Raw genomic sequence first — 23693 nt, 5'->3', positions numbered from 1 at the left:
AGCTCAGAACTGGAAGGCAGATGTGCTAATCACGAATCCACAGTGCTGTCAGACATGGTGCCTTTGCCTTACATGATGACCTCAAACCAAGACATGCTTTGCTAACATGTACCAGATGAAGAAATAAACAGTTACGGCCCCTGTGGTATTTTAAAAAAATATATTTATTAACCTCTGCAAATGCCACTGTCATTCTTGGAGTTCGAGTTTGTTGTCTTTTAAAAGCCTTCAAGTGGGAAATGGTGTGAGTCCATGAATCCTTCGCAGCATGACTCCCAGCAGGCAATTTCTGCCGCTCCTTCACCGATCCTAAGCTCTGCTCCCGATGACAAGAAAAGCCGGCCTAAGTCATTGTCACAGGGCCCCATGTGAACTTGCCATCAATGAGAGTCCCATCAAGTCAAATTTATTTGTACAGCCCTTAATCACAGACAGTCCCAAAATGGCTTCACATACCCACAATCGACAGCCTCTGATCTTAACCCCCCCCGGAGGCAAGGAAAAACTCAAAACCCCATCAGGGGAAAAGTGAGAAACCTTGAGAAGGGACCACAGATGGGGGGGGGGGGATGCCTCTTCCAGGATGGTCTGGCTGCAATGGATGCCGAGTGGGCAACATTTGACACATAAAATGATGCTAAACATTGTGAGAGCCGATCAAATCAGCTGTACCCCTCCACTACTCTGAAGCTTTCTGTTCTGTTCTTCACACCGGAGCTGCTGAGAGCCAAACAGCAGACTGGCACGGTAGGAAAAACAATAACACCCCCACCGCCAACCCCTCCTACACACACACTTCACAATTGTCAACTAAATAAATCCATCCGTGTTTGATAATATTAGTTTTGTGTCAACAAATGGTTCCCAAATCCATCTCTTGGACCAAAACATACGAAGAGCCTGTTATTCACATACGGCACCGCACAATGCAGATGGTGACAGGACTTTAAAGTACTGTGAGGTGCTGGGGAATTCATACGCTTCCAGTCGCACTACGGATGGCCTCCTGGTGTTTACATACATACTGTCACGTTTTGTTGTGTTTACCCCAATTTATCACAGCTGACTAACATCCTTTTTCGGTAAGTGCCGAGATAATTTTTTTTTTTACCTTTAAAAATCAAGCCAGGCATCCAAGGCAATCACAGCCTTTCATGTTTGCCCATCCCGTCCCTCCATGTTGTCCGATGACTATCCCATTCTTCGGCCTGCAACGGGTTTGCCACAACTGCTGGGAATATAACGCAAACGTAGCCTCGATTATAACTGTAGCCCGGAAAAGTAATAAAGTAATTTTGGTATGCTGTGCCAAGGGGATACTATTTTTAGACACAACCTATTTTGTTGGAGGATTTTCTGCTTTACTACAACAACCGGCTTAACTCATCATTTCCCTCATGATTTCCACACTATACGCGAGTACCCTTAAGCCTTACAGACTTCTTTAAAGTACTCCCAAATTACACAGTGCAAAAAGTGTGTATAACACCAAATGGAATGGAATGAGCACCATTTTTTCCCAATGACTAATAGTCAATGGTCTCGTTTAAAAATAAATATATATTGATTAAAATTTGTTTTACATATAATGGAAAATTAAAATAAAAATAGCCAGGAGCGCAGGAAAGAATAAGAGAAAATATTTGATTCTTAAGATAACAAAAAGCACTGGAGGCAAAATTGCAAATTAACAGGCAAAAACTAACAGTGGCTATTTATTTGATTTTTTTTTTACACAAGGGTACCATCATTTTTGTTCAGTCCAGTTTCAAGAGTCCAAAAATATAAATTGAACAAGAAAAAAAACTCTTGATTTTTATTAGTTATTTTTTAGTAGATTTTTATTTCTTATTACTGTTAAATTTTAGTTATTTCAGAGATCTTAATTTTCTTTCTTCAACATAAAAGTACCACGAATTTTCCATATTTCCGTAAAGTGACAGTCCAGCAATCAAATACTAAACAAACGGCTTTGCTTAATATCTCTGAGTAAATTCCAATGTACATACACAAGTGTTGACATTATTATTCCTTCTGGAAGATGTGTTGCAAGTGATAAGCTCCCACCGTGACAGTTTTCGTGCTGACAGCTTGGCTCATCAGTTGCGAGATCGTCCACTGACAGACAGCATGCAAATTGTGAGTCTTTTTTTTAAATGCCATGACCGTCTCGCAAGCGCAGCTTCGGGTCATGAACACAAAAGCAAAGACACTCTTGCTCAGTCTTGAGCTTCTGCTCTTCCAAATTTAAAGGAATCACAGCAGAAGGAAAAGACAGAAACGATAAGGTGATGGCTCATGGAGGGAAGAATTTAACATATGCGCATCTGACATAGTCGGCTTCCAGTGTGACTTTGAGGTTAATTCGAGCAAAAAGACTTTGCATAACTTTAAATATTGTCAATATGAGGTCTTATAACGGCTTGAAAAAAAAAGAAAACTAATTAAACTAGATTTAATGTTCATAAAACAAACTAAAACTCACTATAATCGTAGCGAAAATGTCCGTTGTTTTTGTCTTTGGCAATTAATTCGCTTTGCGGGGTGATTTTAAATATATTTATTTCGATATAACTGCACGGCCGTTAGCCAGAAGAAGAGAAGGTCGAAGAGTCATCTAGGAGTTTTTGTCTTCATATAGTGGGTCGCGAAGCAGGCGACATCATCAAGCAGCATCCAGTAAAATAGAACCAGCAGATGACGTCGCTCCTACAAGACGAGTTTGCGTGTCTTTTGGCTCAAATGGCTCACCTACTCTTGCCATTTAACTCGCCCGGAATGCATGCGAAATACAACTGGTTTAATACTTCTCAACAAAAATTCAAGCCACAAATCCACAACTTGACAAACAAGACACAGTTTTATGTACTGCACTGATTGTATTTCAAAGTCTGTGGACTGTTAAATCTATAAACTGTTATCTGTGTAATCAAATCATTAAAAAATATATATCTTTGTTGAATTTATATTACCCTCTACTTACCAAGATGTTTTTCTAATGTTGCACACAAGTAAAACATCCTAAAAAAACTCAAACTAAATAAAACTGTTTTTGAAAATACTAAAACTAAAAAAAAGATAACAAAACTGCCCCGAAAACTAATGAAAAGTAGCTAAATTTATTTTCATTTCTAATTTCATTTTAAAACTGAACTCTAAAGAAATTATATCCATAATGAAAATTCGAAACCCATAGTAACCGTGTTGTTGAACATAGGGGCACGGCTCTTCGAATTTATTTCATGTCCACTAGAAAGAAAGCAATCTAAAAGTCCTGCCATTATGTAAGTTTTTCCTATATGATGTTAGGTTGTCAATTACGTGGTGTGTAATACGCATAATGACGCTAATCGTGTCATTCATCAAATATGTTGTGACAGACGCCAATCCTCAATGTTCAGTAATTTAGGGCCACAGTATTTCTACGCAATGACCGTTCTTTTTTTCCAAATTAATGACACATCCTTAGTGTTGTGATGTCCAGCACTTGCATCGAAATGCCATATATACAGTATATATAAACAAATACGCGCAAGATTCTTTTTCAAGAGGCGATTTCATTTCATGAAATTTAAGTGCTTTAATAAGAAATTATTTGATTCATCGTTCTCATAAATCACAGTTTCTCAGAAATTTGCCCAACCACTGACTGCTTATGATTTATTTTAAAAGGCCAAACATTACCAACGTAATTAATTTACAAAATCAATGTTAACGTTGTGATGCAATTAACATTCTGCGGGCAAGGCTTGCTCTTCATCACTTTAAGAAAAAAATGGACATATTTGGTCATGAAGAACGTAATGAGTGACATTATGGCATTCAGTCACAAAATTAAATATCGGAGGTCTCCAAGAATGAGTAAAAAGAGAGATTAATATAAGAACAGAAAGTAAAGGAGCATGTCTGAAGGTTTCTCACTACATTGAACATACAGGCACTGCCATTAAAATTATGAGCTGAGGATCACTTTTGATGGTGTCTGATTAACTCCATTTACGACTAACATCAAAACTCACACACTCCCCCGACGAATAACAATTCAAAATAATTTTATTGAAATAAAAACCTAAAATGTGGCACATTAAGGTGCATCCTTTGCAAAGTAGGCAACAGACTATTTGATCAAATCAAATCTTGACAGGCAGCAGTCAACTACTTATTAGACCACCTCAATGTCTGTAATAATCCAGCTACCCCAAATTGACAACACACACGTATTGAACAAAATTATCATTAGTTATTCCAAATTTACATTCTAATAAAAAATTGGAAAAATAGAAGCCCAGAGAGTCCGTTCAAAATTGGGTGTAAACGGATTCTTGTTCAAGAGTTGAAAGTTGAATTTGAAAGAATCAGCATTAAAGCAATTGAGCTCTGAGAAGAAGATCCTGCTTCCCGTCTGAAATGCACAAGCCCACAACGGGAAATTTTGGCCCAAATTCAGTTGTTGACTTGCGGGAGCAAATCATTTGAAGGGCCGGTCCTTTCACATATGCCATTTTAAAACATACTGGGATGGTCAGGAAAATGTCTGCTGTTGATTTCAGTTTTTGTGCAGCAGCAAATGAATGTCAATGTTTGAAATGCCGTATAGTAATAATTTTTCTAATCTTGAAAGGGCAGTCTTCTTCTTTAATTAATTTTTTATTACGTTAAGGAGCCGTCATTTCATTGTAAGGTCACAGTCCATAATACATTTATGGGCCTTGTTTAGTTGTACCGAATACTGGAGGTTATTAATGTTTTGCTCTTTTTTCCCCCATCCACTATTGGGATTTAAAAATGTATTAAGGAATGTCTGAAGTCAACATCCCCAGCTTGTTCTCTGAGAAACAGAGCAAAACGAGTCTTGTACAGCCATGATATCACTCCACTTCCTACTTTGTTGCAGAAGTCAGTTTTCTCACTGCTCTCAGACTTCTCCATCCATCCATCCAATATCCAGCCACATAACCCCCATCCATCCATGCATTCATCCTCTATACAACCACCTACCCATCCATCCATTTATGCATCCATCCATCATCCCACTCATCCATCCATCCATCCAATATCCAACCACCTACTCACCCATCCATCCACACATCCATCAATCCACCCATCCATCCAATATCCAGCCACATAACCCCCATCCATCCATGCATTCATCCTCTATACAACCACCTACCCATCCATCCATTTATGCATCCATCCATCATCCCACCCATCCATCCATCAATCCATCAAATATCCAACCACCTACTCACCCATCCACCCATCCATCAATCCACCCATCCATCCATTCAATATCCAGCCACATAACCCCCATCCATCCATGCATTCATCCTATATGCAACCACCTACCCATCCATCCATTTATGCTTCCATCCATCATCCCACCCATCCATCCATCCATTCAATATCCAGCCACATAACCCCCATCCATCCATGCATTCATCCTATATGCAACCACCTACCCATCCATCCATTTATGCTTCCATCCATCATCCCACCCATCCATCCATCCATCCATCCATCCATTCAATATCCAGCCACATAACCCCCATCCATCCATGCATTCATCCTATATGCAACCACCAACCCATTCATCCATTTATGCATCCATCCATCATCCCACCCATCCATCCATCCTTCCATCAATCCATCCATTGAATATCCAACCACCTACCCACCCATCCATTTATGCATCCGTCCATCCAATATCCAACCACCTAAATCAATCCATCCATCCATCATCCCACCCATCCATCCTTCCATAAATCCATCCATTGAATATCCAACCACCTACTCACCCATCCATTTATGCATCCATCCAATATCCAACCACCTAAATCAATCCATCCATCCATCATCCCACCCATCCATCCATCCTTCCACCAATCCATCCATTGAATATCCAACCACCTACTCACCCATCCATTTATGCATCCATCCATCCAATATCCAACCACCTAAATCAATCCATCTATCCACCTATCCCACCCATCCATACATACATCCACCAATCCACCCATTCATCTATGTTCAGTTCCCTCAGTCTCCTCTTGAATATAATTCATCACCTGTAACGGGAGACGCTCGTTCTCCTCCATTTTTGTTGCTATTAGCGTACCAACTGACGCATGCATTGTTTTCCAAGTTTGCCACAACCATTCACTCTCTCACAGCCACCTGTGGACATTTAAGTCTTCAATGAACCTAACATGTACTGTGTATGGGGAAGAAAATCCACTCACAGATCCACTTCAGTTGTGTTTAACTTTTAAATGCAATCTATCTATTTGGTTATAAACTTGTATTTATATCCAAATAAACTTTTGTTTATCTTTGAAGTTGTCATGTTCAGTCTCTGTAGTGTATTGTTTGTTTGTTTGTTTTGTCACTTCCCTGTGCTGAGCTTGATGGCCTGTAGGTGGCAGGGGTATGCGTTTAGCAGGGGGGAGAACACCTGTTTGCAATTGAAAACAATTTCCCAACTTAAGGCTTCCCAGCACAACAGCATGTTGCTGGATCATTTCTTTGTCTTCTGTTTTCTGTGTGCCTTCTGGTTTGCACCTGTCTGGTTACAGTCTAGTTCCTGGTAGCAAGTTTTGTTTTTTTCCAGTAATAATCCTTGATTTACTTGCTCCTTATTTGACCACTTATTGTTTGGATTTTGTAATTAACCTTGTACTTTTTGTAGTGCTTTTTCTCCATTCTGTTATTTTGGTATTTTGACATTTTTATTTTGTCCTTACTCTTTTGATTAGATTTTGATTTTTAAGTATTCATAACTGCTAGGCTGAACTTTTTTTCCCGTTCTTTCTTTTTTGTATTTTGTAGTTGTTACTTTTGCTTGCTGTGTTAAATACCATTGAAATGTTTACGAATGCTCCCTTACTGCATTGTGGTCCAAACAGACACGAAACGTAACAGAAGTGGCAAATATTTTAATTGAATCATTACTTAGTTTTTCCTAAAAAAAAAAAAAAAAATGTTTTGCTTATGACATTGGGAGTTTATATTTATATATTTTCTTATATTGTGAAATTTGTCAGAAATGACAGATTTATGGTCATGTATTATAATTTTTTGGGGGGGAACTTTATGGGATTTTTGACATTTTTGTAGTGTTCAATCTTTTTTTCAATTTTATTTTTTTTCTTGGTCGATTGTCAATCATCAGCAGTGACGCACTTACGGTCCTTCCGTTACTACTGCCTAGCTCTGGTACTTTGTGCCAAACCGTTTGAGAACGACTGATTTAGTGGTGAAAGTCAGAGCATTATATGAAATGTAATTTCGTCTCCACAGAAGCTTTAAAGTAAATTACAGATCGGTGGAACTAATTATTTCTCACTGCTACTTTAGCAAAGCTTTAGAACAGAGATCAGCCCAAGGGCTGTAGCTGAGCTGGCCAGTTTGAAGATGCATGCAGAGAAGAAGTGTTTGGAAAAGAGATGAAATTTATGTTTGCATGTGCATTTAGAGGTGCATGTTTTTTTTTTTTTATCATGAAATGCGTAAATCCGTGTATGTCGGTTGAGCATGAGGGTGCGTGTGGTTATTTTCCACTGAAAACCATTCAGGCTGACCTTTGATCGGCACTTGCAGAGTGCTTTCACAGCGCATGATTTTCCAGGAGGATTACCTAAAAACTGAATGGTGGCTGGCTTGTTGACAAACGTGTTATGAATTAAACACGCGGCATGGGGCCAAAAAATAACGAAGCTTCACATTGTCGTTCCCCATGCATTCCTGCAGCTGGTACAGAGATAAGCGTGCAGTCTTTCAAATAACATGATCACTTCACATGCTAAAGAATGATAAAATCACTGCTGGAAGAAAAAAAAAAAGTAAACGCTCACCAAACATTTCCCCTTGAGATATGCAGTGTTTGTGCTCTTGTGAAAAGTCTGTGTAAGTAATGGGCATGGAGCCTTCACCCGCCCGGCCGGGAAAATATGAATGAAAAAAAAAAAACCCGAATGGCTTATAAAACTTTTGAGGCTGAAGTAAAAGCGAAAAGCGCCTTATAGTACATCCCAACGAGTGGACACAAGAATATTTATGCGGAGAAATGAGAAGTACAGGAAACATTAACAGATTTAAATTTGGTGCAACATTTAAATACACGGTCAAGTGAATTCGAAGATGTGTATGTTTTAAACATATTATACATGTTTGAAGATGACACTTAACACATTTTTTTTAATCCGAGATGCAAATAAACTATTCAAGTGATTTTTTTCATAATAATTATAAGACAAACATACAAAATGTAATACAGTAATATCCATCCATTATCTATTCCGCTTTTCCTCACAAAGGTCACGAGCGTGCTGGAGCCTATTCCAGCTGTCTTCGGGCACAGCAGTAGGAGTAGGTAAACCCTAAAGTGGTTGCCAGCCAGTCACAGCGCACACAAAGACGAACAAACATCCGCTCTCACACCTAGGGACAATTTAGAGTGCTCAATCAACCTACCATACATGTCGTGAGAATGTGTGAGGAAAACCCACGCGGGCAGAGAACATGCAAACTCCACACAGGAAGGCCGGAGCCAGAATCGATCCCACGACCTCTACACTGTGGGGCCATCGTGCCCCCCAATGCAATAACGTAGTTAGTAATTTATTAGTTAAATTAAATATCTAAAAAAAAAAAAAAATTATATATATATATATATATATATATATATATATATATATATATATATATATATTTATTTTTTTATTTATTTTTTAATCTGTGGGGTTTTTTTTGTTTTTTTTTGCTGTTGACCAGTTTAATTGGTGGAAATATGTACAACAACTCAGAAATATGCAGTACTCGCTTGTCGACATTTCAGTTCTCCTGATTTTTGGGACGTGGCTAGAATGGCTCTCCGTAATGCATTTGGGTCGTCCCTCCACGCACAATATTAGAAATTCAGTGCTTTCTTTTCCATTAGTGGTTATCCAGAACAGGTGGAATGTGAAATTAGTCTACCCCTTGAAATACACTTCGTATAGTCGAGCGCCTCATTGTAAGCCATGAGTGTGCGTAAGCCACAAGAATGAAGGCAGAAGAGCAGGGAGAGGAAAACTGACTATTAAAAAAAACAACTTTCTGGGAGAAGCAAATTGAGGTAATTGATATCGATCCAGTTTAGTCAAAATGTCAAAGTTGTTTTAGTTAACATGAGCTTGTTAAGGCATATTGCAAATGCGTGGCCAGACTAACGTGGGCTAGCTAACTCGTTAACAAACATGAATATTTTTCACTACGCCAGTTTTAACCATTTTAAGAAATATTTCTTCTTTCAATACTTATCTTTATATCAAGAAATTGTTTTGATACTTATGCACAACGAACGTCATCTACTTCAAAGGTTTCGCTCAAACATTGCTTTCAGGTACTTTAAACCAAATTGCGTACTGTGTAGTTCGCTGAAGGTCTTTTGTAAATGTTACTGTGATGTTATTGAATATGTCGCTTGAAACTAAACGTCAATAAATGGTAAAACAAATGAAATGAAAAAAATCTGAATACTTCATTAAAACCTGCTTTTGTGTTAGTTTGGTTTGAATGTGACTCAAGATGAAAATGTGACAGAGCTCAGAGCCACAACTTCAGTTTGAGAGAACGATGTGCAACTTGCTTGCTGTCAAATTGAAAACACTAACCAGATAAACATTTGCAATTTGGTTTAAAGGGAAATAAAACTAATTAGTTTGGGATATATACAAACGCCTTCAAAATATGCTGATGCACATTTTGTGCATATTTGCCTCAAGCTCAGATCCCGCTTTACAACTGCAAATATCATTCATGGCGGCTTAATTGTCTTTGCATAGCTTCTGCCTGTAATTTGTATCCCGCTGTGGTGTGTTATCCTCGCTTTTTGCCTTTGCCGTCTTTTCTGATTGTAAGACCAAAAAAAGATGCACACGCACGCACACAAAGTGGGGATACATTTTAAATATTGCCCCCATTCTGTAGCCCCCTTACTGATGCAGCAGAAAGTCAATGAATTTTTAAAAACAACACCATGCGAGTAGAGGTTTATCCACCAAATGAAAAGAGGATTATGAAAATGAACATTTGCGTTTATACTCATCGCGGATATTAACGCAACATGTTTTTTTTTTTTTTATTCCCATTTCCCACCATTGGAAGTAAACAATTTAAAATTTTCTTTGGGCGAACAAATGGCTGATCTCAAACTTTATATTGATAGTAGTGAAATATAGTAATGTGCTACAGTCCAAATCAAGATATTGATTACGGAGCAGCATTTAGTACAATACAGTACAACTTTATTTATATAGCACATTTCACAACGGCTGGAGCTGTAAGAGAGCCTTTATAAATTAGAGGGAAATTAGAACACAAATTGAAACACATAAACACATATAGAATAGATACCACAAGAACAGCAGCCTAGCCTAAATGTAACGAAGGCATGGATTACAATTTCTAAATGCTGCCGAGAAAGAAAGGGCTTCACTTTAGCCAGCTGCCTAAGACGAAAGAAGTTGGCTCGAACAACAGCACATGATTTGCCGATTTAAATGTTGTAAATTTTATTTGAAATCAATTTTGTAATTTTGAAAGGTGTGTCTTGCAGTTTAAACGAGAGAAACACCTTTGCAACTTTGGCGCCTGCTTTGTTACGTTTTCTCTGTCTCTCTCCCTCTCCCTCTCTCTCTCTCTCTCTCTCTCTCTCTCTCTCAAATTCCTTAGAGTTTTTGATCGAATATGCATTTATCTTGTATATTGCTGAGCAGCCTTCCTGGTCATACTTGTGCTTTGGTCTCCGTCAAGGAGCGCTGACCTCTGGCTTCAAACCAATGAGGGGGCAACACACCTGCTGACTATAGATAAATCACATGTGCATGTGGAAAGAAAAGCTGCCACAAGGCACTCGAAGCCAGTTAAAAATGTAAAGCTCCTTTTGACTGGCAGACGAATGCGAGGCGAGCGTCATCAAAGGTGCACGAGAAGCGAATCCTTCTCTTCATGGGAACGGAGGAAGGCACATAAAGCTTGTATGAAAAGCAGCGCGGTGTTTTTCAAGGCGAGCAAATTTCCTGTTTGCTTTATCATAGTCGCTCGTCTCCCACTTCCCTTTTTCATGGACGCCGAAGGAGATGTTGCCGCTCGTGTTTCCTCGCTCCTCCGTAGTTTGCTCCCTGAGCAGTCATATGGCAGGAACAGGAAAAGAGTAACATTGCGTAAACAAACAAGCATAAAGGATGCATCATGGGAGTCATTAAGGGATTTGTTTTTGTATTAATGTTGTAGCGGGTTGCTGTTCAACACTACAATCATTCCGAGATTGACAGGCTTGGCTGGCGCTCATGTTCCCTATTGAAGGTGTACACTTGAATGAGAAAGTGCTGAATGGATTTGCTAACAGCTTTCCCAAAGAGCAGTAGAAGAATGACAAAGACCGCTACACATTCATGTCAGTGACGCGAAATCTGGCCACGGGCCAAAACTGGGGCACCGTGCACGTCCGGTGAAGGACGGGAGGCCATGTAGGCCACGGAGCAGACCCGCTCTCTGAATGTGGAGTCACCCAGCCTCGGGCTGGAACGTACTCCCTCTGACTCCTCTAAAATAAAGGGTCCGCTTCCTCCATCATCTGGACACAAGGCCAGGCGAAGCCAGGAGACGGCCTGACTGGCTTTGATTTCATTGTTCATGTGAAAAGGGGATGACATTCACTATCTCCCCCGCCCTCTCCACTTTTGGGGCAGTTTGGTCTTTCCAACATCCTGCCAGGGGAAGGGTGCCAAATTAAGGATGCCTGCGACAAGCCATCTGGCTCAGCTTCCTATGTTTAAATCCTCAGCCCCAGCCTATTTACTTCCTGTACCTGCCTCACAGGAACATTCTTCCTCTGCCGCGATCCATTTTTGCATGCCATCATTTTTAGCACTGTCCCCCTGCTGAGGACGCATCCAGTGTCAGTGATGACATTTCGATGATGAGGCAGTTAAAATTCCCCTTTGAGCACACAAAGTACTAAAGCCGAGGGCTCCTGTGATGGCTCCAAAGGTCCTAAAACTGACAAACTGCAGCAACTCCCCAAAGGTTCCATTTTCAAGTGCGCTTGTTATCCAATTCCAAGAGACCGTGCTCACGTATACAAATCTACGCTGCCGAGTGGTAAATCACTGAAGCGGGGTAGCGCTGAAAGGCAGGAGAGAGACCAAAGTGAAGCACGCTGGGTCAACAGCATGCTTAATGCCTAAAGGGTGGCGAGCTGGTCATTTCCACAAGTTTCCCAGTGACCTCTTACCTATAAATAACAAGCATCAGCGTGTGACGAGACAAGAGGTGTGATAGGTTAAGTGTGCGCATTCTACCAAATCACAATCACCATCGCTGCCCGCAACTGTAAAGCAATTGGAACATAATAGCGAAGGTGGTTCTCATTAAGCTTCTGAATGTTCTAATGATGCTTGTTGCTAAGCAACATAGTACTTTGGAGCGTTGTAATGTTCACGGAACAGTCCCCGAGTTTGGGATCCAGTTTTCATTCGAGCGTGTGGGGAATGTTCAAGACAACAGCAAAATGTTCCTCGGTATGTGATGGGTTGACTTGAATATATTTCCTGGCTGTTGTAGCGTAGATTTTTACATCAACAGTTGTGACCTCGTGAAAATGGGAAGCAATGCAGTCAATGTCAACTTTATAGTAATTAACCACATTGGAAGCACATGTGTGTCTAATTGCGCACAATTTTAATTAAAGGTGCATTCTGTGTGAATGACTTATCGCAATATGGATCTCTTGTAGTTGCTGAGTGTAAAATCAAAGTCAGGAGCAAATTGGATGGAAAGATTAGACGCATTTCAAGCAGAAAATCTACATGGAAATCAAGAATATCCCCCGAGTATGTTTTTTTTTTCTGCACAAGACAGGGTGGACATAAAGAAGAATGAATGAAGGAGGGAAGGATGCATGGATGGATGGACGATACATGAGTGAATGATTGAAGTAAGAAAGGAAAGTGGCTCCGGAGCAGGACGGACGGAAGCAATGAATGAACGAGAGCGGGAAGAAGTGAGAACAGATAGGAAGGATGGAGAAGGGGTACTGGATTGCTCAAAGGAGGGGGGGGTGGACAGAGGATTAATGGCAGGATTGAAGGAAGTAATGTGGGCGGAGGGATTGATCTTCAATTCATTCTTGTGATCTTCACAATCCACCCAGAAGATAAGAGCAAACTACACCGCTGCTTGATATTTTTTTTTCTCCCCAAAAATGACAGTGTGACAAAAATAGTCGATGCGACAAGTGATGTCAGCTTGTCCACGCCCATTGAGGAATGACACGTAAGTAATGCTCCATTTAAAAGATGACACTGCCTTTCTACATATTGTTGCACAGAAAACGAGTCAAAGTCCGAAAAAAAAAAATGAAAACAAAAAATGCCACAGATGGGTTCTATCAACTATCTTCTCCCAACACCGACACATTTTTGGCTTTGTCAGCAAATTCCAACAGTTGAAAGAGTTTAACTCTCATCTTTGGTCGTGTTTGGGCTATTGGTGCTCTAAACCCATGTGAAAGTGAGCGACCAGACATGTATATGCTCGGAGAGGCCTCGCTGCTCGGCATTAGTGATGAATGAAGGACTGGTCTTCATTTATTTGGACTGCGGCAAACCTCCCATGTGGGGCAGCAGATTTCCTCCCGTCTATGTTTTGCTCTCCGGCTGATAGAAGAAAATATTCGAGGACATGCCCTCATGCAGTATCGTGAGATCAGTGCAAGGAAATGTTGGTTGTTGTTGGCTCAAATGAGTCAACCGTAAAAGTGGGCCACTGCAATAACACCCAGAACTTCGAGTCACATTTCAGCCATATAACATCTTAAAGCAACATTGACACTGTCAAAGCTTTTTTTTTTTGTTTCTCATGCGTTGCTTCTTTAATCAGTATGTCTTTCAATGGCTAATTACACTCCAACAAACACAAGGAAGCCGAGCGCAGAGAAATCCGTCATTTACTACAGACTCATGCAATTTAATCTTTTACACCAGCCAAGGTGCACTTTTGACGAGGCAAGCGAATCCACAGCGCTTGTAACAGTCGCACCATCTTTCAAAGGCATGAAAGAGAGATATTAGAAAATTGACTTGGGGTTTAACGCTTGAAGCTCCAGAAATGTGTCAGTCACGAATATGATAAGGTCACGTAGGGCCCCAACGGCCGACCTCCACACCCAATCGCTCTCTCGCTCTCTGATTATAATGATGCAAGGAAAACGACTGCATAACACTTGTGTCACACTCACGCATCATCTGTTCTTTTCATGTCACGCTTTTATAAGGGAGAAAGAACATGAAAGTGTTAAGAGGGTTAGGAGACGCGTGTTCGAAGCCCATCGCTGTAGGTATCAAGCGTGACTGGTAACCAGTCCAATGTATATTCTGCCTCTTGCATAAAGTCAGCTTGCATAAGCTCCAGCTCACCCAGGACCATAAACATGCGCTATAGAAAACGGTGGGATACGTTTCATAAACACATCAAGCCTGAGGTGTAGTGTTGTTTTCGCCAACGATGATGATGATGGAATGATTATGTCGATGACCTAAACATGTCCCTTTGATGACTGAAGCATGACAAGATGTGTATGTTTTCGTTGATGAGACGAGACTGGACGAAATTATTAGTGTGTGGTCTGTCAGATGTTCAAAATGCATGCTTAACACACCAACGTTAATTTGAAGGCAAATTGCAAGTCCTCTTAACATATCTTAGACAGAATGTTACTCAGGGCTGTGACAATAATTTGATATCGATATGTATCGCGATAGTTGGGTGATTGATATCGATAGAAAATGGAATTGATAAATTACTGATAAAAAAAACTAAAAAAAAAACAACAACCATATCGCTCAGCCCTAATGTTACTCGCCAAACAGCTAGGGTAAGCGATAAATTGGGGACACATGTGCAGCTAACTAGTTTCAGGCTAAAGTTAGCTTTGTTGTGCTAACATCAATTCATTAGCTTACACTTGAATTACTGGTACGGCGAATACAAGTGTTGTCAAACTGACTGTCGGAAACAATGTGGGAAATGTTTAGACCTTAGTTTGAGATCTAAACAATAAAGGTTTTCAAAATTACGTTACAGTAGATCTCATATTTCTTTCACTTTGTTTGTTTGTTTGTTTTCTTCCTCCTCTCACTTTAAAATGATTTAGCTTAGCTAAAAGACCATAGAACCCATTCAAAATGATGAATTGTAAGTTAGAACACCAGTTGGATGATGTCATGTTGGCCGCTGTCAAGTGGGCACTCGCAGATTGCCTTCAACCCCTGATTGCGCAATTAGCATTTAGTTAAAATGATTTTTAAAAAAACAAAAAAAAATTGTGTAGAACTCAAAATGTTATGACCCTTAGCACATTTGAATTTGAAGGTAATCATGAACTGCAAAACAGGGGACTAAGACGTCAGGGTTCCATCTTATGATGAGATGTCATCATTTGGAGTGAGCTGTATCTACAAACACTCCCCAATTTGAGAAACGAGTCACTTATCCGAGTTTGTATTGAAGACAGTATTCTTCAAGGAAAATAAACTTCATGAGCAGGTGTTCAGCCGTAATGCTTGATGAACGACTCCCAACGTGCACATGAAGTGTCTCGAAGCAAGACTGCAAACAAACTCAGCCGCACTCATACATCACACAGTGAGTGAGTGACAAGTCTTTCAGAAACGGATTTTTCAGATGCACTTCACAGCCAAATTACCTAACAAAACAAGTGTAGGAGACATCCTCTCTTCTTTCACCAGCACAAAACAGATCTGACCCTCTGTACTTCCTACACACGTCAATCCAATCTATATCCCTCTAAAATTGTATTCACACTATCACCTAAATATACTAGTCATGTAGACCTATGGTGTAAACTCATTTCACGCAATTGGGCAGACATCAACAAACTACGATACATATGACAACATGATGTCTCCCCCTGGTGCCTCGCAGATTGCTTGGACACTGCGGGATTGCTCATTCAGTTGGAAAGTTGAAATCAAGTCCAGCGGTACGCTAAGCTTGAGACATGCTGTGACAATGACTACGTTCACATGCAGTCAATATTTAGATAGCAATTTCTGAGTCGTTCCGACAAACCGGTTTATATGTGTTAGCAGACAGTTACCGCTCACATTTAAATTACCCGATTGTAACGGCAACGCATGGACAACTTCCTGATGCAATTATACGTCATCTCCGCTTGTACTTCCGCTTCCTTCCTTTATTCCTCTTCGCTCTATAAGTGGGATGTCGTACTTACTCTAGCTTTCTTTTTATTCATGACATTATTCAGGGTGTCCCAAAAAAAAAATTATTAATTTTACAGCCCAATAATTTAGGTGAATCTTGTTGAAATAACTTATTTTTTCCACAATGTATAGAAACAGATCAAGATTTTACATTATATTACATTACATATATTATACATTATATTTTATTTGAACTGATCTACGTCCCATCTCTTGACGAGGTGTGCTATTAAAATGTTACATTGATGATAATGATTAGAAATTGTTCAATTAATTTTTACAATGATTGAGAGTCCAACACAGTCGTCATATTTCCGAATGAAATCCGGTGACATCGACACCCGCAACGCCTAGTGACAGGGTGTGTTGTTTTTGGCAGGCATTTTAGATTTAGTCTTAGTCATTTGGCCGAAAATGCTTATTAGTTTTCGTCATTCCGATTCGTGATAGTTTTAATCTAGTTTTAGTCGACGAAAACTCAAAAAGGTTTTAGTCGACGCAAATGCCCAAAAAGTTTTAGTGTAGTTTTCGTAAATTTATTTGACAAAAACTCAAAAAGGTTTTTGTCCATTTTAGTTAAAACTAGGCATACAAGGTTTCCACCCAATAGCAAAAACTTTCTGATTGACTACTAAAGGACTATACATTACAAACAGATAAAAGTGGCAACAGTGGAATCAATGCTCCTTGCTCCAAAATAAGCCGAGCACCAAAACATTTTTTGGCATTGTCACTTAAAGCAACATAAATAGACAATTTAAAAATGTGTTAACAACATATACTTGTAGTAGACTTGTTCTAATACAGTAGCACAAGTCCAAACTCCATCAAACATATGTCTTGTTTACTTGTAACAGCTTGCTGTTATCAGAACCAGGTAGCCTACCGAGTGTCGCTGTCGCCATGGTCCGCCAAAGAAAAGCGTGTCAGTGTGTGTGAGCGGAGACGAACGACCTCATACGTTCGTGTTTTGTTGTGTCAGCATGCGTGACTGTGCGTGCGCGGCGCATGCGCCCTGCGTGCTGTCCCGGTGGTGGGCGTGCCCAAACGAAGGGTAGGTTGCACTTCATTGCAATTTTTTGAAAAACAGATTAAATGTACAATAGGAAGGGATGTCATGAATTTTGAGCGTCTGACAAACCACAATCTAACAATTTCATCCCGTCTCGTCTCGTCACGTCATGTTTTCGCCATCAAATAACCTCGTTTTGCTCGCCTTCGTCTCGTGATCATCATGAAAAAAAAGGGGCGTTAACGAAATATTTTCGGCATCGTCATCGTTGGCGAAAGCAACACCGGTGACAGCGCGGTCTTCTAAATTGCCAAACGCTGTACGAAAATGGTGAAGCATCCGTTTTTACACTGAGCCCAGTCTACATTTTGTTACCAAATTAGCAGGTGTGTCAAAGGCGGGACAACACCGGGCTAGACTTGCCTTGGCACCAAAATAAAGTTGCGCCCGTTTATACTCCGAGCGCATGGTTGCCCTCAATATTCAATTTGATCTAATTAGACTTAGTAGGTTTCCAAGTACTTGCTATTAAACCCTGTTTTTTCACTGACATGTAGGTTGTTCTTAGAAAACACGGTCCTGCGGATGGTGATCCAGTTTGAGTCAATATTTTCTTCCAACACTGCATACTGTAGATCATGCAGAAATAAAATACAGACCATAACTGAGATTTGTGCAGCTATTTTTGTCATGCATTGCCTTTTTAACATTGATATAATGTACTGACAATTTGTTAAAGAATCATATTTCCTCAAATTTTACTTTTCTCAAATTTCTTTCAGATGTTCTCACACCTTTCCACCAAAGGCTCAATTCAATGAAAAATAGCAGTTGTTCGTGAAATGCCAACACTCCCATATAAAACAAGATCTATTTATATCAATTGATTGCATCAGTTTCAAAAACAGTTGTTACCGATTAACTACAGTATGACGGCCACCGTTTACATCTGTTCAACATTGAGAGGTCATTTTCTTTGGAGAATTGGTCATTTGTAGCAGTATTTTAACTGTACATTCATGCATGAAGATATCAAAGCTATTCAAGTGAAAAAATAATTATTTTTAAAATGATTTGCTCCTTGAGTGCTGAGTGTTTGGTGTCCATCCAACATGTAACAACCAAGGCATTCAACAATCTGTAGCAAACAATGATCTGAGTGTCATGTCTCATCTTTAACACAACTTATCCTGTATAGAGACGCGGGGGGGTGCTGGAGCCAAGATCCCAGCTGACTTCAGGCGGACTACATCCTGAACTGATTGCCAGCCAGTCGCAAGGCACACACAGACTCTGTCACTGAGCGGGAACCGATCGCATGTTGCAAGTTTTATTCATTATGTTATTGTTTTCATTTCATAGCACGCTGCAGCGAGGTTTGATTTAAAGGATTTTTTATTTTAATTGGTTTTGCACAAGTTCTGTTTTTGGGCTCACATGTCATGCTCCTGAGAACCACCAATTAAAGTGCTTTCCTCCTGCTGTTTGTTTGGCCACTGAGGCGGCAATTGAACTACCGGTGTGTGTGCGTGTGTGTGTGTATTTATATATATATATATATATATATATATATATTACAAACACATCTATCTATCTGTGATATATAAATTATCTATCTATCTGTATGTGCACAATTTCAAATAATTTACAGAGAGAATGCACAGTCAGAAACTGCGCTCTTCATATGCAACTTTTAGCGCGATAAATTTAGATCTCGAAGTCTCCTCACCTGCCGCATAAGCAACTCCAATCCACGTGCGATAGAAAAACTTCAAATGTGTCTTCATCTCGAGTAACTCCGCTCCACAAGAGCAACAGGTTGGACGGTGTTTCCACTAAATTGCGTGCTTGCAAATAACCAGTTTAAAAAAAAAAAAAAGAAATAAAAAAAAAGGCTGCTGTGTGTGTGGGCTGACGGTATTGTGAGTCCACGGAGGGTTGGACTCAGGTGGAACTCGGCCAGGCAACGCGTGCGATGCGTGCATGTGTTCAGGACACAGGGCAGATCCCAAATGTTGCATGCGTATGTGCGATTGTACGTGGGGGTTTGTGGGGTGGGAGCTGGTCTGCATGTGCAAAGGATGCATAGGAAGTGAATGAGTTCCCTTTCCTCTGCTCGTGACAGAAACAACCATTGGAGCGTGCGTGCACAATAATGGTGACACAAAAGCTTAATGTCATGCCAATGCTTTAAAGACAGTCACATTCATCATGTGCAGAGTGATTCAACTACGGGGAAAGTAAAAGTATTTTTTTATTTAAATACATCAAATAAAATAATCCACACACAAAAGTTCCCTATTTTATCATCTTGCAGAGTGCTCATTCTAAGCAGAAGCAAACGAAAAAAAATCACTGGCCACACAATAAAAACATTTTTCCATAGCTTTGTTAATGTGAATTAACTAACAGACATGCAAATTAGCTGATAAAAAATGGAAGAAAAAAAAAACGCAGATCAACTGTATGTTTTTTTTTTTTTGGGTTGCTCCCAAATTAGATGAATGAACCATTATTGTCACACCAGAAACTCGTGGTTTTTAGGCTGTCACGAGATGCAACGTAAAATGAAATATAGTCATTGATGGGCAATGTGAGGCTCCCTGGATCACGTCTTTTCATGTCAGTTACAAACGCCCAAAAAGCTCAATCAAGGTCATTTATATGCTGTTATGATTAGCCATTTGAAACTTGAAGTATATGTTTATGTTTTATGGACTAACATCTCAGAACTGCAACAACTTTGTGCTAGAATTGATCTAGGGCAGCAAAATATGATCAGCTCTGGACTGAATGTGGTCCAGATTTGTACCAAAACTATTTTCAGTACAAAAAACTTTATTCAAGAAAAGTACATGTGGATAATGACATGACCAAAAAAAAAAAGATTGGACATGTTGGATTTAGTTCCCTTTTAACATTCATAATTGTCACACAAATGTACAAAGTCAGGAACCTGTATAAAAAGGAAAAAGTAGAAACATCAAAAGTGAAAGTGTTTTCTAAAATTCTAAAACTTTCTCCCAGAAGAAGTGAACAAAACCTTTATCCAGCTATGCAAACCAACACTTAAATGTCCTCACACCTCCTCACAAAAAAAAAAAAAAGTTGGTAAAGTTATTCTTGTATAACTGCACTTTGTAACAAAGAAATGAATGCAATGAAAACATCCCGTCCTTGGCTGAGGTAACTTTACCGTATGTCCTTACGCTCGTGCCAGAAGTATTTGAGGGGAATTTCTAATTGCTCAGCATTCCGAATGTCAACAGACATTTGTAGAGAGTTACCGCAGGCATTTAGAAGATGCAAATAAACGCAAGATGAATCACAATGTGCGCCCATATTGTAAGGTCAGCGGTTACTTATCCACAAGGTAATAAATCTCCCCAATATTCAGAAAGCTTTATCTGTGCAGGGCAATAGTCTGCTGTCATTTTTTTATGAAGCGCACTAACTTTTGTACTGTACATCATGTTCTATACAATATGAATTCCCGACAACAGAAAGTAATTTCAGAGCGTTTCTTGCTCAGACCAACGCAATATATCTCCTCCGCCCACTCCTCAATGGCTCCAGAATGAATAGTTTAGTTTAGCATTAAATGGAAAAAAAGTGTACGCTGGTCACTCCCTGCTGTGTCATTATTTTGTGTCCTCTGAAGAGAAGCTGAGTCCGATAAATGTGCAAACAAATACGCATTGTCATATAAGGGATGCTGAAGATCGAGAGACGCTGAACACACACAGTTCCCAGCCTTTCAGGTGTGTCGTTTATTAAGCAATTTCTGCCGCTGACTGAAAAAGCAGCATGATCGATGTTTAATTCCCGGCACCGTAAGTGAAGAAAATCGATGTGCTTCTTTTTTCCACCTACTTGATATCCTTTGTCCTAATAATATAAGCTGCGTGACTCCAAAATCAAAAACTGAATCCGAGTATACGCCCGATTGTCTTTCTCAATAGTACTACGCGGTTATCTTCAGTGATAGCGAGTAAACCACAGGCACAAAGAAACTAATACCAGGAGTGTGCGGAATAACAGGCGCTCGTGAGATCATTGTGCATGGTTTTTCCTCCGGATCCCTCACGGCAAGCCACCTCTGTGACCTTAAAGCACAATGTTGAGATTGAATGGTTGTAATTAAAATGTTCCCCGGCTCCCCCCCCGCGAGGCTCTGTAGCTTCAGAGCAAGATAAACACACTAAATCACGTTGATAGTTTAACAAAACGTTATGCTGGGAGTTACCAAATCTCATCCCAAATATAAAACCAATAATGTCATAAAGTTGCGAAAACACTCAAGTGTCCAATAGAATATTGCATTGTGCACATCAGCATTTAGACAAGCCATCCGTGCGAAAAAGCGATAACAAACAACTGCGGCGGTCGTGGTGGTCCCTGCTGTGTCATTTCCAAAGGTTTATAATGCAGCAGGCTCCTATGAGACAACTTAAAGAGTCAAGGACCCGTCCTTGAGGTGCCAACGCGCCATCCGGGTCATCTCCAGGCCAGGAAGCACATTAGGGATCCACAGCGAGGGGCAAAGGAAGGATGTAGCTCATGCTCGCAAGTGGCTTACTCTGCCGTGCATGCCAGTGGGTCAGTCAGGCAACGTGCATCATGCCTGCCTCCTCCAAGCGCGCTTTTATATATAGAACATTTTGCTTTGCTTCCATTGTGGCAGCAAACATCTCTCATCTGATAACTGAGAGAAAACCGCATGTTTTATTACACCCGCCGAGCTCAACACAACCTGGTACTGATAATGACGTGCTTTTGATGTGCCAACAAGCTTTTTTATCGGTTTTCAAACCAAAGCCAAAGTCTAACTTTGCAAAAGTCTCATGTTGCTTTGTTTTTACGCAGGCGAAAAAAATTGCACCTCGAAAATTGTCAGTTGGGCAAACACAAAAATACAGTGCTCTTTTTCATGAATTATATTGTATTTTATTTTACATTACCTCGCCATCATTTCTTGGCTAAGTGCGTCTTTAACACGTTCAAAAAGCCATACATGACAAAGAAACGTCCTTACTGCTCTTATCTGGCCTCATTTTCCCGTGTGTAACATTATTGTGGCTGTTCAGATTCTCATATCAACTTGAGTAAACGGAAAATACAGATTATAGGCAGAGCAACCCTAAAATATGGACATTCCTCGTCAAATCTGGCTTTGTGCATATTCTCCCTACGAAGTACTTTTCCTCTCAAGTGAGTCAGATGCTGCATAGTAGAGTAAGTCAAGCGCCCTGGGAAGCTTAAACGCTGTTGAACATTTGGATGCAGTTACAATACTCTCCACATGTACCATTGTAAAAAAAAAAAAAAAAAAAAAGACTTCCATTAAGCTTCAAATGCATGGAGCGACTGAATAAAAATATTTGAGTCGAGCAACAACACTCTGTGAGTCAGATAGTAAATAATTTAGCAATGATAATTAATGGACTATTATATTAGCTTTTCTGCCTTTTGATTAAAACGCTTCCCAAAACTCCAAGCAGCAAGTGTCCTATAAATTGATTTTCTCAAAGAAAAAAACAAAAATGATGGTAAACACAGATGGGATCAGCTCATTGTATAGAAACAAGCGCAGGGCACCCTCTAATAACGACATTCACCGTAATTAAAGTTCTGTATTTAATCATTTATTGATATTTGTTTAAACACTGGTCTGTCGAATAGTGAACTAACAGAAAAAGGTGGGTGACCACCGAGCAAGAGCAGGAGCTGCTGGAAGGCATTTTGAAAGTCAAAATGTGCCGCATCTTATTTATGGATTTAAAGGTCATTAAGTCTCCAGAAAAAAAAAAATCCCTTTGAAATGATTGGAATCCAGCCTAAGATGTTAGTGAATCACTTTTCTTAGGTATTTCATTCTCAGCGTACGCACAGTGTCCGTGTTTGAATCTGTCGATGAAAAGCGCACAAGTCCAGGAATGAACTATAAAAAAGTGGCCCTCAGTGATGTACTTGACGAGGCCAACACATCACACCACCCTTATAACAATATCCTCACCGAACCAGATGTCTGGCACCTCACCAAATCTGAGCAGCATGGTGCCACAGGGCATCAAGACTGCCAGTAAATACAAAAAAAAATATATATATATAAAAAAAAAAAAAAAGTAGCAAAATAAGAAGTAATAGAAGACGCTTGGCAACGTTTAGCTTTTCTGGAAAGTTCATTATTCACAAACCTCTTTCATTTCTATTGCGGAGAGTGACACATTGGAAGACACATTATACAAAAAGTCAACACCAGCAGCAGCTCAAGTGTCGGCTCGCTTCCTAATCAGTGACTCAACCGAACACACACGTAATGATTTGCGATCATAGACATTGAACACGTTTACCGTTTACGATAGTCAGCCCGACTAGGAACAAAAAATTCTCACACA

At 39.9% G+C, this 23693-nt stretch overlaps 1 protein-coding gene across 3 annotated transcripts in view; it reads right to left on the bottom strand.

Moving 5' to 3' along the window:
* Positions 1-19280, bottom strand: part of flt4 (fms related receptor tyrosine kinase 4) — a 56452-nt gene extending 37172 nt beyond the window's left edge. For 2 of the 3 annotated variants that reach the window (XM_088293200.1, XM_088293201.1), the window contains exon 1: positions 19025-19280. In XM_088293200.1, coding sequence (XP_088149326.1) covers positions 19025-19082 — 58 coding nt within the window. In that variant the 5' untranslated portion in view covers positions 19083-19280. Of the gene's footprint in view, positions 1-17169; positions 17253-19024 lie in introns of those variants that run through there. The other variant, XM_088293202.1, reaches the window with a different exon arrangement.
* Between the last annotated feature and the right edge of the window lie 4413 nt (positions 19281-23693).

The sequence above is a fragment of the Idiotropiscis lumnitzeri genome, chromosome 4 (genome assembly GCF_059441095.1).
Source record: "Idiotropiscis lumnitzeri isolate Australia: NSW breed Sydney's pygmy pipehorse chromosome 4, RoL_Ilum_1.0, whole genome shotgun sequence".
Taxonomy (NCBI): Eukaryota; Metazoa; Chordata; class Actinopteri; order Syngnathiformes; family Syngnathidae; genus Idiotropiscis; species Idiotropiscis lumnitzeri.
The sequence above is the reverse complement of the archived record's forward strand: the minus strand, read 5'-3'. Positions and strand labels throughout refer to the sequence as shown.